We start from the raw sequence: 15,118 nt of genomic DNA on the forward strand, positions 1-15,118 counted from the left end.
TCTTCGGCACCTGGGGAACAGTGGGTTAACTTTTATCTCCCTCACCAACTTTAAACATCTGCTATCTGAGCAGCTAACCGATCGCTCCAGCTGTACATAGTCCATCGGTAAATAGCCCACCCAATTTACCTACCTCATCCCCATACTGTTTTTATTTATTTACTTTTCTGCTCTTTTGCACACCAGTATCTCTACCTGCACATGACCATCTGATCATTTATCACTCAAGTGTTAATCTGCTAAATTGTAATTATCCGCCTACCTCCTCATGCCTTTTGCACACAATGTATATAGACTCTTTTTTTTCTACTGTGTTATTGACTTGTTTATTGTTTACTCCATGTGTAACTCTGTGTTGTTGTCTGTTCACACTGCTATGCTTTATCTTGGCCAGGTCGCAGTTGTAAATGAGAACTTGTTCTCAACTAGCCTACCTGGTTAAATAAAGGTGAAATTAAAAAAATATATATATTTTTTTTAAACTGCCTTGCTCAGGGGCAGAGTGACAGATGTTTACCTTGTCAGCTCAGTGATTTAATCCAGCAACCTTTTGGTTACTGGCCCAACGCTATTATACGCTACACTGCCGCCCCAGAGCTTGTACACATTAAAGCCTTAAAAAAAATATATATATATACTTTAATTTTTTGAACTGCATTGTTGGTTAAGCACCTGTAAGCATTTCACAGTAAGGTCTGTTGTATTTGGTATGTGACAAATACAATTTGATTTGATAGTGAAGCATACAATCTCTCCCAACTGGGATAACCCTATTTGAGCAATGGTTAGTGAGTGTGCCTACAGGTTAGGAGACCCAGGTTCAAGACCTGCAAGTGGAGTTGCCCTGTCACTGTTTCCTAGTTCACTCACTTCTGACACCAGCGTAGCAAACAGTGATAGTGCGTGTCCCAGCCTGTGTGTCAAGCCAGCCACGATTCAGGAGTCAATTCTCCACTGATAAACATGCATATTACAGGGATACTGTGTGCAATACTAGACTAAATAATTTTATTACTCTAGTATCCCCAGGAAGGCCATCTTCACTGTCCTTGGACTGTATGCTATCCAACATTTTAATGATCAAACAATTCTATAATAAACAATAGTCACTAGGATATGGTTACTAGTGGAACAGATAGTATGGAAAAAGTCAAGTGGCAGTGTAAACAGTTTTGATAAGCTCAAGAAGTCATTAATGTATGTATCAAAAAAAAAGCTTGACACATTCTCAAAATGATGCTCACTTTTTTAGTGCTGTGTAGTTGGCTTTATATTAAAGATTTGGACTTTGCTAGTCAATACCTCTTAAACGGAACATGTCAAGGTGATATGAATGTCATATATTAAACCAGCTGATGATGTAGAACAAGTTACACCCACTGTTTTTGCTGTTCCGTTCCGTTTTCAAAAAAGTATTTTATGTTCATTTCTATGGCTGATTCTCCCTGTAGTCTAAGCTAAGGGACCATCTTAAAAGGGAAATTGAAACTTATTGTTAATGGAAAAACTTAAATTCTAACCACATGACATTGAAATCTCAAACCAACTGTAATACATCCAGGGACCTCTCCAATCCATGGCAATTCGTTTTGTATTCTTTAAAAAAAACTTTGGCTGTTTTCAATTAATTCAATTTTATAATAATAAAAAAACTTCCTAAAAACCTCAATAGCTTCAACCCCATATCACTTGCATGAATACAACCTGCTTCAGGGACCTCGTCTGTACAATCTCTGGCAATAACTTGTTTATTTTTTGACATTGGCTGTTTAAAATAAATGTTATATCATTATGTAAAAAATAATACTTGTTTAAAACTTCAATAGCTTCCACCACATGTTACTTGCATGAATTCAACGAACTGTTATTGGTTCAGGGCCCTCATCAATACAATGAAAGACAATTACTTTTATATTTTTGGACTTTGGCTATATCCTATGGATATAATTTAATTATATGCAAAAAATACTTATGTAAAACTTCAACAGCTTCCACCCCTAAGGACTTTCATGAATAAAACCAACTGTTTAGATTGTACAAACTGTTTAGATTGTACAAATACTTTTGTATTTTTTCTATTTTGATATTTTCTATGATATTGGACGGACTTTAAATTAAAAACACTTCCTTAAAGTGTCAATAGCTTTCACCCCACATGACTTTCATGAATAATAACAACTGTTATTGGTTCAGGGTCGCTGAACAATGTCAAATTGATTTGAGAGCAATATGTAATGTGTTTGAGAAGCTATATTGACATTTTTCAATAAACTGCGGCTAATGGGCAGAAGTAACTATGACCCTCTTTAGATAGCCAAATGGTGACATGCTGCTTTGAAACGGCCAGTGGGCGAAAGCTGGACTCATTCAAGTCATATAGGGGGGAAATAATTGAAGTTAAGGAAGTACTTGTCATGTACATAAAATTAACATTAATAAAAAATTGACATAGTCAAAAAGCCCCAAAAGTAATTTCAGTGGATTGGAGGGAAGAGGTCCCTCAACCAATAACAGTTGTATTCATATGCAAGTCATATTGGGTTGAAGCTAAGTTGTATGGAAGTATTTTTCATGTGAATTCATAAAAAATAGCAAAGTCAAAAAGTACAAAAGTAATTGCTGTGGATTGGACAGACGAGGAACCAATAACAGATAGTCATATGGGGTGAAAGCATTTGATGTTTGAAGGAAGTGTTTTTAATTGAAGTGATATGGGGTAGAAGCTATTAAAGTTAAGTACTTTTTGGCATATAATGAGACACATTTAATTTCAATTGCCAAAGTAAAAAAATACAAAAGTAATTGCAATAGATTGTACAGACAAGGTCTCTAAACCAATAGCAGTTGGTTGTATTCATGAAATTCATCTGGGGTTGAAGCTATTAAAGTTAAGAAAGTATTTTTGAAGTAAATTAAATGTATTGAAAATAGCCAAAGTAAAAACAGAAAAGCAATTGCCGTAGATTGTACAGACAAAGTCCCTGAACCAATAATAATTGGTTGTATTCATGTAAGTCATATGGGGTGGAACCTATTGAAGTTTTATGCAAGTATTTTCTTTTTACATATAATGATAAATGTTTCATTTAAAATAGCCAAAGTCAAAAAATACAAAGGTAATTGCCGTAGAAAGGTCCCTGAACTAATAACAGTTGTTTTTATTCATGAAAATGCTTAGGGGTAGAAGCTACTGAAGTTTAAAGCAAATATTTTATTTTTTACATATAATTAAATTAAATTAATTAAAAAGTCATAAAATACTAAAGTAATTGCCGTAGAGCAATGTTTCAGCTACATTTGAACTCCAACAAAACAAAACACCATACCAATTGCAAGAACAAGGGGTGTAACTTGTTCACTATCGTCAGCTGAATCGGAATGTCATTTATATCAATTTTGCACGCACCGTTTAAGAGGTATTAATGATTAAATTACGAATCTTTAATATACATAAAAAGTACACGGCACTGTCTCTTTTAGTAATGTCGCAAGTGACACAGGCGCGTTTGGACTCCTGGACATGATCAATGTTTGTGCGTTGTTGTTTAGCATTATAGCCACGCTAAAAAATATTGTTTTTGATGGATTCAGATTAAAAATAACCAGCCTTCAGTCAGTTTGCAGCAGCTACGGTGTAGCGGCACCCAGAAGTGAACAAAGCGACCCGGAAGCGCTGAACCAATTGGAGGCAGGCAGAAAGAACATCAACATTTTATAAAGCCAGACAAAATCTGCAATCGGGACATCAGGTCTGTCTGCAATTATTTGATGTTATTTGTAAATGTATTTCTGAAAGTCGATAACCTGCAAATGTATGCATTGTGCAGATATGTATGCATTGCCCCTCGGTTCGTCAAAAAGTTGCAACATTCAACGCATTTTTGTTAAGATTGGGATAATGTATTTTAAAATATCTGTCAGCGTGCGGTTGTGACCTTTACGCATAGATGATGTTGATTTATTAAAAATTTTAGGTGCAATGCTCGGGAATTTTACCTATTTCCGTGTTATTTTGCAGGGCATGGTTGTTGTAGGAAGTGTCCGTTTTTAAGAGGTGGAGAGGCCGGGCTATTCTAACCTGCAGTTTGTCTTAAACAAACATTCATGTTTTTGACATAAACACACCTTTGTGTCAGGCGGTCTCCTTTTAGGAGCAAAAGAAGATGCTCCTAATATTGGGGTCTGCAGAATATGGCGTCTCGCCTTATAAAAATGAGTCAGGCTGCCATTTTTGTTTCTCTTTTGTCTGGAATTTTCTTTCAATAAAACTGTCTGAATGGTATTGTATCGGATGGTCGCATCGCCAAATTATGTCACTGAATTCCAGAAAGGTCGAAGGGCACACGTGTTAGCCTAACAAAAGTCTAGACTACCAAAGCAAACATGTTATGAGGGAAAAGTTGCCAAAATTACCCTACGTAACTCATATTTTACTGGAAATTAATTTTGGTAAGAAATAATGAATACAACGATGACATTTAACCTATTCTGATTTCTGCCCCAAAATGTGTGCTCAGCCATCTTTAGGCACAGTTAAATAAACATTTAGGACTGGGATAAAGAATATTGTAAGTAGGCAAATCGAAAATGACTGACAGGTGTGAACAGTGAAAGTTTTCATCTTTGACTGCATTCTTATCATGTCTTGAATGGTAGGCCTTTATTTCACTGTGTAGTTTGAACTGAACATAATAGGTTTTTTATACAAAAATGCTACCCATAATTATGAAAACGTATTATTGGGACTGTGTGTGAATTGTTCTGTTTATTATCTAAATACCACAATAAAAGTATTATATTAATACTTTATTATTGGCATGTCATATTTTGTAGAAGTATTACTTTTATGTAACAGAAATAATGTAACAACTTTAGTTATAAAATACACGCAATAACCAAATTCACACAGTCACAAAAATACAATTTCATAAGCCATATAGTACAATACTGCTATGTTGGTCTTGGGAGGTGGACCTGAGTATGCGTCCTATTAACGTTATTGTACTTTTTTCATTCTACTACTGTAACTTTACTCTGATTTTAAGAAACAATGTATCTTAATGTTCAGGTAGGGATCCATACTTCAGAAAACAAAGGAAAATATGAGGTATTCTCAAAAACAAAGAGTCACCGGAATTAAAAAGTATATGGACATATAAACTGACACTGTTTTAATCTAAGTAGTTTTAATAACATCTGTCAAAAATGCTTTGTATATTTGCATTTGAAATGTTTAGAATACTGCAGTAAAATGTGTGTTTCTGTCTCAGGATGGCTGAGCCTCGATTCAACAACCCCTACTTCTGGCCTCCGCCTCCTTCCATGCCTAGCCAGGTAAGGACATCTTCCTTTTTTTCTGTTCTTCCATCTAGGCTGATATTATGCATCTAATTATTTTCTCAGAAGTATTTCAATCTAAGAATGTCCATATAGGTATTAACCCAGCAACAAAAGTAGGACTATAATGGGATCATCTTTAGCTTGATGGTTGATAAACTGGAGCTGTTTTCGGTTGAGCATGACCGTTTAACCCTTTCAGCTGGATAACCTGGTGCTCATCAACAAGATCAAGGAGCAGCTGATGGCTGAGAAGATCCGACCCCTGCACCTGCCGACCAATTCAGCCCCCTCCCAGCAAACCCTGCTGGTGGCCTCCTCCCCCTTGGACGGGGGGCAGCACAGCATGCTCATGCCCAAGTCCCAGCAGGGCCAGCATCACCCCCAGGGCTCGGTCCAGCAGCCCGACATCGCCCTGCACGCCCGCACAGCCTCCAGCTCTGTACCAGGTAGGTACTGTAACAGTGTTTGCAGTCTGCTGTCTGCTCACAACATAGGTGCACACTGGAGACACCACTTGGCTCTGGTGATGCTTGAGACCTGTTCAATGGTGCATCTCAATAGTCTTAAGGGGTTTTGCCTCCGCAACTCGTCTGCCTTAATTTGAGAACGCATAGACGAAAGTCATATGGTGGATGCCTACCAGTCCAGTTATAAATAATTCCCATTTTATTATTGAGCATTGTAAGATTTCAGGATGGATGCTGAGTAGAAATTGGTGCTATTTATAAAGTGATTTTCTCATTTGTCCCTCAGTTAGATCAGTTAATTGTATTGCCTTCAATCTCTGATGCAGAAGTGAATATGGATGACAAGTCAGCAGTGAAGGTTAAAGGACTGTGGGATGAGTGGCACATGCGACAGATCGTTGAGCAGCCCTCTAGAGTCAACCATCGGTCAGGTAATAACCACACCCCCTTTCTCATGGGAAACATATATGTACAACCATCAATGAAAACATTCAACAGCCATGTACTACACGCCAAGGGACCAGACAAGAGCCAAATACATTTCAGTGTAACACGGTCCCTTATTAGTTTGCATAAAAGCTCAGTCTCTCAGCAAGCTAAATCGCTAACTTTTTGCATGGCTTATCATTTGTAAGTCTTCATGTGCCCATACACAGGTCTGGCCCCTATGTCCCGACCGGACAGCCACAGCACTTCAGAGGCCCTCACCCCCACCTCCAGCAGCCAGAACCGACTGGGAGGGACCCCATCGGTCAACATCATCTCTGGGCTGGCTAGCGGCCCGGGCATGGAACAGATGAAGAGCGGGGGCCTGGCTGGACTCCTCGGCCCACCACCCAAGACTCCCCGTGGGCGGAAGAAGATCAAAGCGGAGAGTGGAGGGCCTCTGCTGGTCGTGCCCTACCCCATCATGGCCTCTGGCGCCGACCAGGGCTGTATCACCTTCCCTGCCAAAGAGGGCAAAACCTACAGGTATGGTTACTTCAACAACAATTTTTTTAGTTTCGCTCAGTTTAAAGTTTTATCTCTTAAATAAATCACCCATTTTCAATGTTTTTTGACCTACTTGAGATATGTAGTTAAGTTATATGCACATATCAGTAACACTTTACTTTAAGGGGGTACATACAGTACAGTAAGGCATTCAGTCATGACACCTTATTGGGTGTTGCAGTATCATTCGTAACAGAACCTTCATCCGTGACAAGATTTCATTCAGTCCCATTTTCTTGTATCCAGATGCAAAGTGTGTCCGCTCACCTTCATGTCAAAGTCAGAGATGCAGATCCACTCCAAGTCCCACACGGAGGCCAAGCCCCACAAGTGTCCCCACTGCTCCAAGTCCTTTGCCAACGCATCCTACCTGGCCCAGCACCTCCGCATCCACCTGGGAATCAAGCCCTACCACTGCTCCTACTGCGAGAACTCCTTCCGCCAACTCTCGCACCTGCAGCAGCACACCAGGTCAGTTGAGTTCACCTTCATGGAATAGAAAGCGATGGAGAGAAAAAAGTTGTCCACCACAATCCACACCATATGAAAATGTCTGTCTCTTCACAATGACATTGACAACATTAAAAATATATTTTAAACCGGAGCATTCCATTGATGTATTGCTGGAATGTACAGTAGCTTTCGATCAGTAACACTGACATTGGGTAGTACTGTGGAATGTATGATACAGTGTATGTATCCATTATTTTACAACTGTCATAATATATAGTATGTCTACACTATATTCTTTTACATGTTATTTTGTAATTACATTATATTTTCTGCTGTACTTGCTCAATAAACCATAATATTTCAGTTAATTCTCTCTCTAACATGCATCTATCATCATCCGCATGTGTCTTAGAATCCATACTGGTGACAGACCCTATAAATGCGCGGCCCCTGGATGTGAAAAGGCCTTTACCCAGCTCTCTAACCTCCAGGTCAGTAGTAGCTACATCATAACAGGATTATTTACTAATCTTTTACAGTCCTTCTCCCAGTCTTGTATGTCCCGACCCAGCCGAGGCTGCGGATCCGTTGGTAACCACTTTGTCCTGCCCCCCTGGTTCCCTTTCGCCCAGAGCTTGAAGATCCAAATCACTTTCTGCACGTTTCTATACCTACTTGATGCACACATTTTTGTGGTTACCCTCCCTTCAATTTCTCATTGTCAATCGTGAATGATAAATCCTGTTTTACCACTGAAATGTCCATGCAGCATCTGCATACCAACCATTTGATCTCAATCAGTTTCTTGGGGATATGCATTTAGATCTTCTTGAGTTATATAGTGCTGTTTGCGAAGTAGCCTACAAGGCTGTTTTGAATAATGTACAGTGAGGGAATTTTAGAACAGTGTGTGTTAACAAACTGTAGCATAGCCCAGCTGTGTTTAGTTTCAATCGAAGCACATTTTGCATGGTGGCGCACACTGTTGAGTTTGGGCCACATGAAAAAAATGCGACCATTAGCGCAATCATCTTTAAAAATAGAAATGAGGTGGTGTTTCTTGGCTCACAGTAACATTATACTATGCTATTATATTTGGTTATGTTATTAAGCAATAAGGCACAAGAGGCAGTGCTGTATCATGAATACAGTCACAGGTAAATGCCGTTGTTTAGCCCGACGCGATACAGCACTGCCTCAAGTGCCTTATTTGCTTTTATAAAACTGTTACCAACATGTCAAAATAGCAATGTATTACATATTTTGAATTAATTCATACAATTTCATTCTTTCACCAGAAGATATAGTCCGGACAAAAGTTTGGATATTTTGGGCATGTTGCTACATGCTACATTCGTTATTATTATTATTTTTTTTCATATTTGCTATGCCTATGCAGAAGAACTGGTCATCCGTTCTAAACAAAATGGTTGCCATGCAGGCTGGATACATAATGTTCTTGTCACTTGCTAGTGATGTTGATAATGATGTTGATGAGTGAATTTGACTGGCTCAGAAAAAGTTGTCTCTTGTCGCCTGGGCACCGTTCACTCTATGTATGGTACTACAGAGATCGAAATTCTAAAGTGAAACATTTTTTCAGAGGTCGGACAGGCAGACAGCGAGGGTCATATTAACTGTACCAAACTAAATGCTAGGCTGGAAGCAAGGGGAAATAATGTTTGAGTTGAGATGATTCGGACAGCAGCATGAACATGATATTCTTATGGAGGCATAGTCATACTTTTCAGATGGGAATTTTAGCAGGTATAGCTGTGTCTGTGATGGCCAATACAGCACTGCAAGGAAACGCTGCTCGTGCAATCAGCATCCAGGATCCAACCAGTTTATAATGATTGATTCAGCTTTGATCTAACTTTATTAAACAAGCACCATTCGTCAGAGTAGCTTGTTCTCATCGAGTAGAGCAGAGAATCCCGCACATGTGCATAATCTCCGGGACCTTTAGCTGTCGGGAAGAGGGGTCCAGAAAAGTTGGGATCCACAACCACTTCGTAATGTTAAAGGTGGTACATGTAACAATTCAACCTGAAAGTAGTCCTAAATAGCAATGGTATAATGCCAAATTAAAATAGTAAGATTCCATGAGAGATTATTATTCAAAAACGACAAGGAAAAATGTATAACAATAGACCTAAATTGGATATCATTGCTGAAAATGTCAAGCAACAGTCTACTCAACCATACCATAACAACTTTGCTGGAATGCTCTGAATGATAGTTATCCTGCAATGAGTGACTAGGTTGCTCTTACCTCTTCTCTCTCTCTCTCTCTCTCTCTCTCTCTCCCTGCCCCACTCTCTCGCGCTATGTAGTCCCACCAGAGGCAGCACAACAAAGACAAGCCGTACAAATGTCCCAACTGCTACCGTGCCTACTCAGATTCAGCATCGTTACAGATTCACCTGTCAGCGCACGCCATCAAAAATGCTAAGGCGTACTGCTGCAACATGTGTGGCCGGGCATACACCTCAGTGAGTATTCTAACCCACTGTTCAATATTAGGTGTTTGTAGTAGTGTCAGCAAATACAAGGCATTGCTATGGTCCTGGTCAATTGTAGTGTCTGTAAACATTTGCTCAAGCCGGACATTATGATAACTAAGCACGATTTAAGCTCACCACATGTAGAAATAATCTACAGTGGTAAAATAATATTGTGAATATTAATTGCTTCCTGACTTTTACAAACTGTGCCTGCACGTGTTGTAACTGCAATTTGGAACCAGGGTTGCCAACATGCTTTTGTGTCGGGGATACAAACTGGTATTGAGTCGTCCATTTTGTGTTTTTGCAGGAGACCTACCTTATGAAGCACATGTCAAAACACACGGTAGTGGAGCACCTAGTGAGCCACCAGTCCCCCCAGAGGACTGAATCCCCCAGTATCCCAATACGAATCTCTCTCATCTGAATTCAGCATTACTGTATGTTGGTTGTTGTATTCTTTTTCTATGGAAGGCTGACGTTTAGGGGCCCTGCACATAAGTCCATTGACCCAAGGCCTACATATGCATCACATGACACCTGACATTCATTTACAAACCCTTGTTCCATTTTTACACAGATTGGGTCGGTTAAAATAAAAACGAGCATAGCACCTTCTTTGCAAAGGTTTATGTCAATGGGAACAAATGTCGGATAATGTCTCGTGTTGGATACAACTGAGCACTTACAAAGGCTTTATGCAAACGGTCTTATGCATTGGCCCTTAACATTTTAATGTTACAAAAACATTATTCCATTACATTTATTATATATTTTTTCAATATTTTCCCTTATACCTAAACTAAATGGATTCATATTTTCTGGGTGTGTTCTGGTGACATCCAAAGATCATTTTAAAGCGCTCTCAGGCCTTGTGGTTTTGGATCCAAATGTTTTTCTATCTTTTCCGATGGAAATGCAAAAAGATTACTTGAGGCAGCTAAGAGTATTGACTGTGTCTAATCAAAAGTCTGATGTTTTTTGGTGAATTTTTTTTGTTCAAGCAAAGTTTACAGGGTCAGACTTCAAAAGCAGCATTTTAGAGAAAAGCAATTGGAACTATGTAGACAATTCGGTTGTCAGGTTGTTTCTCGTGGAGGAATGGTGAAACAGTGCACCAAAATGTAAAAACAAAATAATGAATGTTTACTGTTTCATCAAGATCAGTTCAATTGTCATGGTTAATATAATCAAGATCATATGGGTTATATGATCAGACACTAATTAAATCAACTGAACTTTTCAGACGTTTTCCTTGTGGCCAGGTATTACATATGTGAGTTAGTGGCTTTGCACCTACGTGAGGCTAGTCAAGATTCATTGGGAAAACAAGTTAACATTAGCTAGTGCGTCAGCTTTATGGCTTTACTTGGTACTGCCTACACAAAGCTATCAAGATGAGCATTACAAATGTTATGAACAGTCATGTCAGCTTTTGTAAAGTAACTTCTGATGGTCATCATAACATAACACAAGCTGTTGTTAGCAAAGGTGATAGAAAAGGAGAGTAATGCTCTCTGTCATGATAGTTCTAAGTCACAACCTCTTATGTTGACAAGTTGGTAATGTGGTTAGGTCTATGTTACTAGAGTAACTACATTTCTATTCTGAATATATTTAGAGAAATATATAGCAAACATACATTTATTGGAGGTGAAATATTTTGTATTTTTATTGACTTCTACTTTGTTATACTCTCACTGGTGTCACATTACACTTCACAATCATATCACCAAGTCAAGTTAAAGCTATTTCCCAGCCTGGTTACAGAGGCCTGTGCTGCTTTTTTGAAGAAAAAAAAGTCAATTACATAGTTTAAACATGACAATGATATTTGAAAGTACATGGTTGGACCAAATAGTTAGCCAATATTAAACCTAATCCCAGTACATTCAGGATTGTTTTATCTTGATTTGTGAAACTAATTCTCAACAGGTTTACATTTTAACGTGCAGTCAGTATGAGTTTGTTCAAACCATATAACTTCATATGATGGTAGTGTTACTGCAAGTGTTTCTTTCATCATGGTATGCACACAGTATTGTTGTATTTTTACTGTAATTTTACCTTCTGGTTGCTCTGGATGGTACTAGTAGCCTGTATTCTTCAGGTTACTTAGGACAAGGTGCTAAGGCTAGATGTTTATTTGAGATGGAACTGAGAATATTGTTAAATACATTCATAGTATGTTTAAAAAAAAATACAATACAAGCCACTGGCCTGGAAATAAACATTTATGCCAACAGACTCTGCCACTTCAATTTACTCTCTTCCGAGAAAAAAATTGGTCAATGTACCGTTTCATAACGGTTTTGTACAGTTATGTTTATGTATGAACTTACTGTAATGATTTGTATTTCTGAATATTGATACTTTTTATAAATATTCATGTTTTATATCAGTTATTTACGTATAAGCCTTAACAATTGTATCATTGAACTACCATTTTATTTCCATATTCAGTATTGTGTTCTTCAGTATTTGGTCTTGTAAACATTTTGTTATTTTTCCGGATGGAATATACGAACTGTAATCTGTATATGAATTAACTGTTAACCTATATTCTCTATGAAAAGATAGTGCAGATTTATTACACATTTCTTGTCTTGCTTTGTGATTTCATATAAAGTTTCTAAACAACTTAATATGCACACACAAGACAGAAGTAAAACTAAGAAGATCAATGTTTTAAAAAATAAAATATCTTTACCTTGTTTAATAAACAGACTGTTATAAACACACTTTAAATTGTGCTGCATAACTTTGATGAATAATTTAAAACAAAACAATTTCGTATTCTCCATTCAATATTTATCAATAATTTTGTTCCAGGGGTGTATTCATGAGTAGGAAACCAAAAAGAAGCAAACCACTAAAATGGGGAGCGAATAATCTGAAATTGTCCAATAAGAAACCCCTGTTTTTGTTGACAAAACGTTTCCTACTGTTGGGCAATTATGATTACACCCCAGGTGTGCTTAAACTAAACAAAAGTATCAAATACACATGGGAAGATTCAATTACCTTTATTTATGAAAATACAGTTGAAGTCAGAAGTTTACATACACCTTAGCCAAGTTAATTTAAACTCAGTTTTTCACAATTGTTGACATTTAATCCTGGTAAAAATTCCCTATCTTAGGTCAGTTAGGATCACCACTTTACTTTAAGAATGTGAAATGTCAGAATAATAGTAGAGAGAGTGATTCATTTCAGATGTAATTTCTTTCATCACATTCCCAGTGGGTCAGAAGTTTACATACACTCAATTAGTATATGGTAGCATTGCCTTTAAATTGTTTAATTTGGGTCAAACGTTTCGGGTAGCCTTCCACAAGCTTCCCACAATAAGTTGGGTGAATTATGGTCCATTCCTCCTGACAGAGCTGGTGTAACTGAGTCAGGTTTGTAGGCCTCCTTGCTTGCACACGCTTTTTCAGTTCTGCCCACAAATGTTTGATAGGCTTGAGGTCAGGGCTTTGTGATGGCCACTCCAATACCTTGACTTTGTTGTCCTTAAGCCATTTTGCCACAACTTTGGAAGTATGTTTGGGGTCATTGTCCATTTGAAAGACCCATTTGCAGCCAAGCTTTAACTTCGTGACTGATGTCTTGAGATGTTGCTTCAATATATCCACATAATTTTCCTCCCTCATGATGCCCTCTATTTTTGTGAAGTGCACCAGTCCCTTCTGCAGCAAAGCACGCCACAACATGATGCTGCCACCCCTGTGCTTCACGGTTGGGATGGTGTTCTTCGGCTTGCAAGCGTCCCCCTTTCTACTCCAAACATAACAGTGGTCATTATGGTCAAACAGTTCTATGTTTGTTTCATCAGACCAGAGGACATTTCTCCGAAAAGTACGATCTTTGTCCCCATGAGCAGTTGCAAACCCTAGTCTGTTTTTTTATGTCGGTTTTGGAGCAGTTTCACTTCCTTGCTGAGCAGCCTTTCAGGTTATGTCGATATAGGACTCGTTTTACTGTGGATATAGATGCTTTTGTACCTGTTTCCTCCAGCATCTTCACAAGGTCATTTTCTGTTGTTCTGGGATTGATTTGCACTTTTCGCACCAAAGTACGTTCATCTCTAGCAGACAGAATATGTCTCCTTCCTGAGCGGTATGATGGCTGAGTGGTCCCGTGGTGTTTATACTTGCATACTATTGTTTGTACATATGAATGTGGTACCTTTCAGGCATTTGGAAATTGCTCCCAAGGATGAACCAGACTTGTGGAGGTCTATAAAAAAAATTCTGGGGTTTTGATTTTCCCATGATGTCAAGCAAAGAGGCACTACGTTTGAAGGTAGACCTTGAAATACATCCACAGGTACACCTCCAATTGACTCAGATGATGTTCTTCTAAAGCCATGACATAATTTTCTGGAATTTTCCAAGCTGTTTAAAGGCACAGTCAACTTAGTGTATGTAAACTTCTGACCCACTGGATTTGTGATACAGTGAATTATAAGTGAAATCATTTGTCTGTAAACAATTGTTGGAAAAATGTGTTGTGTCATGCACAAAGTAGATGTCTTAACCGATTTGCCAATTCTATAGTTTCTTTACAAGAAATCTGTGGGAGTGGTTGAAAAACAAGTTTTAGTGACTCCAACCTAAGTGTATGTACACTTCCGACTTCAACTGTACATGTTCTTCTTATCTGTACATCAGTACCTAAAAAAAATCACAGGTTATTTCACTGAATTTTTCAAATAAATTGCACGTCTCAGATTAATATGATTGTACATAGTAAGCATTATGTAATCCCTTTGTGGTTAAAAGGATTCTACATTTACATTTAATTCATTTAGCAGACGCTCTTATCCAGAGCGACTTAGTCTTTTATCACCCAATTTCTTTAAATCTGTAGCGAAAAAAAATGCAGTTATCAAAAGCTGTCTGTACTCTGAATATGGTATTTTCTAAGCCTATAAAGCAGTCACTATCATCTGCAAGATATTGTCACTCCCACAAAAGTGGCATAAAACAAGCAGTTCTCTCTTTTTAATGGTACCGTACCTAAAAAAAAAACTTTTAACTTCTTTGGGCTAGGAGGCAGTATTCAGAAGTTTGGATGAATGAGGTGCCCAATGTAAAACTACATGTTACTCAGGCCCAGAAGCCAGGATATGCATAAAATTGGTAGTATTGGATAGAAAACACTGAAGTTTCCAAACCTGTTAAAATAATGTCTGTGAGTATAACATAACTGATATGGCAGGCGAACACCATAGGAGAATCCATCCTGATTTATTGTTTTTGAGCTCACCACTCATTGAAATGGCTGTCTATGGGAATATCAATGGAATTCCTCCCAGATTGCAGTTCTAATGGAATTCCTCCCAGATTGCAG

General features: G+C 38.2%; 1 protein-coding gene across 3 annotated transcripts; it reads left to right on the forward strand.

Moving 5' to 3' along the window:
* Nucleotides 1–3,550: 3,550 nt before the first annotated feature.
* On the forward strand, nucleotides 3,551–12,501 carry LOC135528561 (zinc finger protein 362-like). Of its 3 annotated transcripts, none has more exons than XM_064957733.1 (9): nucleotides 3,551–3,749; nucleotides 5,271–5,334; nucleotides 5,567–5,786; nucleotides 6,134–6,238; nucleotides 6,443–6,779; nucleotides 7,047–7,271; nucleotides 7,666–7,744; nucleotides 9,590–9,748; nucleotides 10,071–12,501. In XM_064957733.1, the coding sequence occupies exons 2-9, from the start codon at nucleotides 5,272–5,274 to the stop codon at nucleotides 10,185–10,187; spliced, it is 1,305 nt and encodes a 434-aa protein (XP_064813805.1). In that variant the 5' UTR covers nucleotides 3,551–3,749; nucleotide 5,271; the 3' UTR covers nucleotides 10,188–12,501. The 3 variants fall into 3 exon arrangements, with proteins under 3 accessions (XP_064813805.1, XP_064813803.1, XP_064813804.1); XM_064957731.1 differs by having other exon boundaries at nucleotides 3,554–3,749; nucleotides 5,540–5,786; XM_064957732.1 differs by having other exon boundaries at nucleotides 3,558–3,749; nucleotides 5,540–5,786; nucleotides 6,464–6,779.
* The last annotated feature ends 2,617 nt before the right edge of the window (nucleotides 12,502–15,118 follow it).

The sequence above is a fragment of the Oncorhynchus masou genome, chromosome 33, assembly GCF_036934945.1.
Source record: "Oncorhynchus masou masou isolate Uvic2021 chromosome 33, UVic_Omas_1.1, whole genome shotgun sequence".
Lineage (NCBI taxonomy): Eukaryota > Metazoa > Chordata > Actinopteri > Salmoniformes > Salmonidae > Oncorhynchus > Oncorhynchus masou.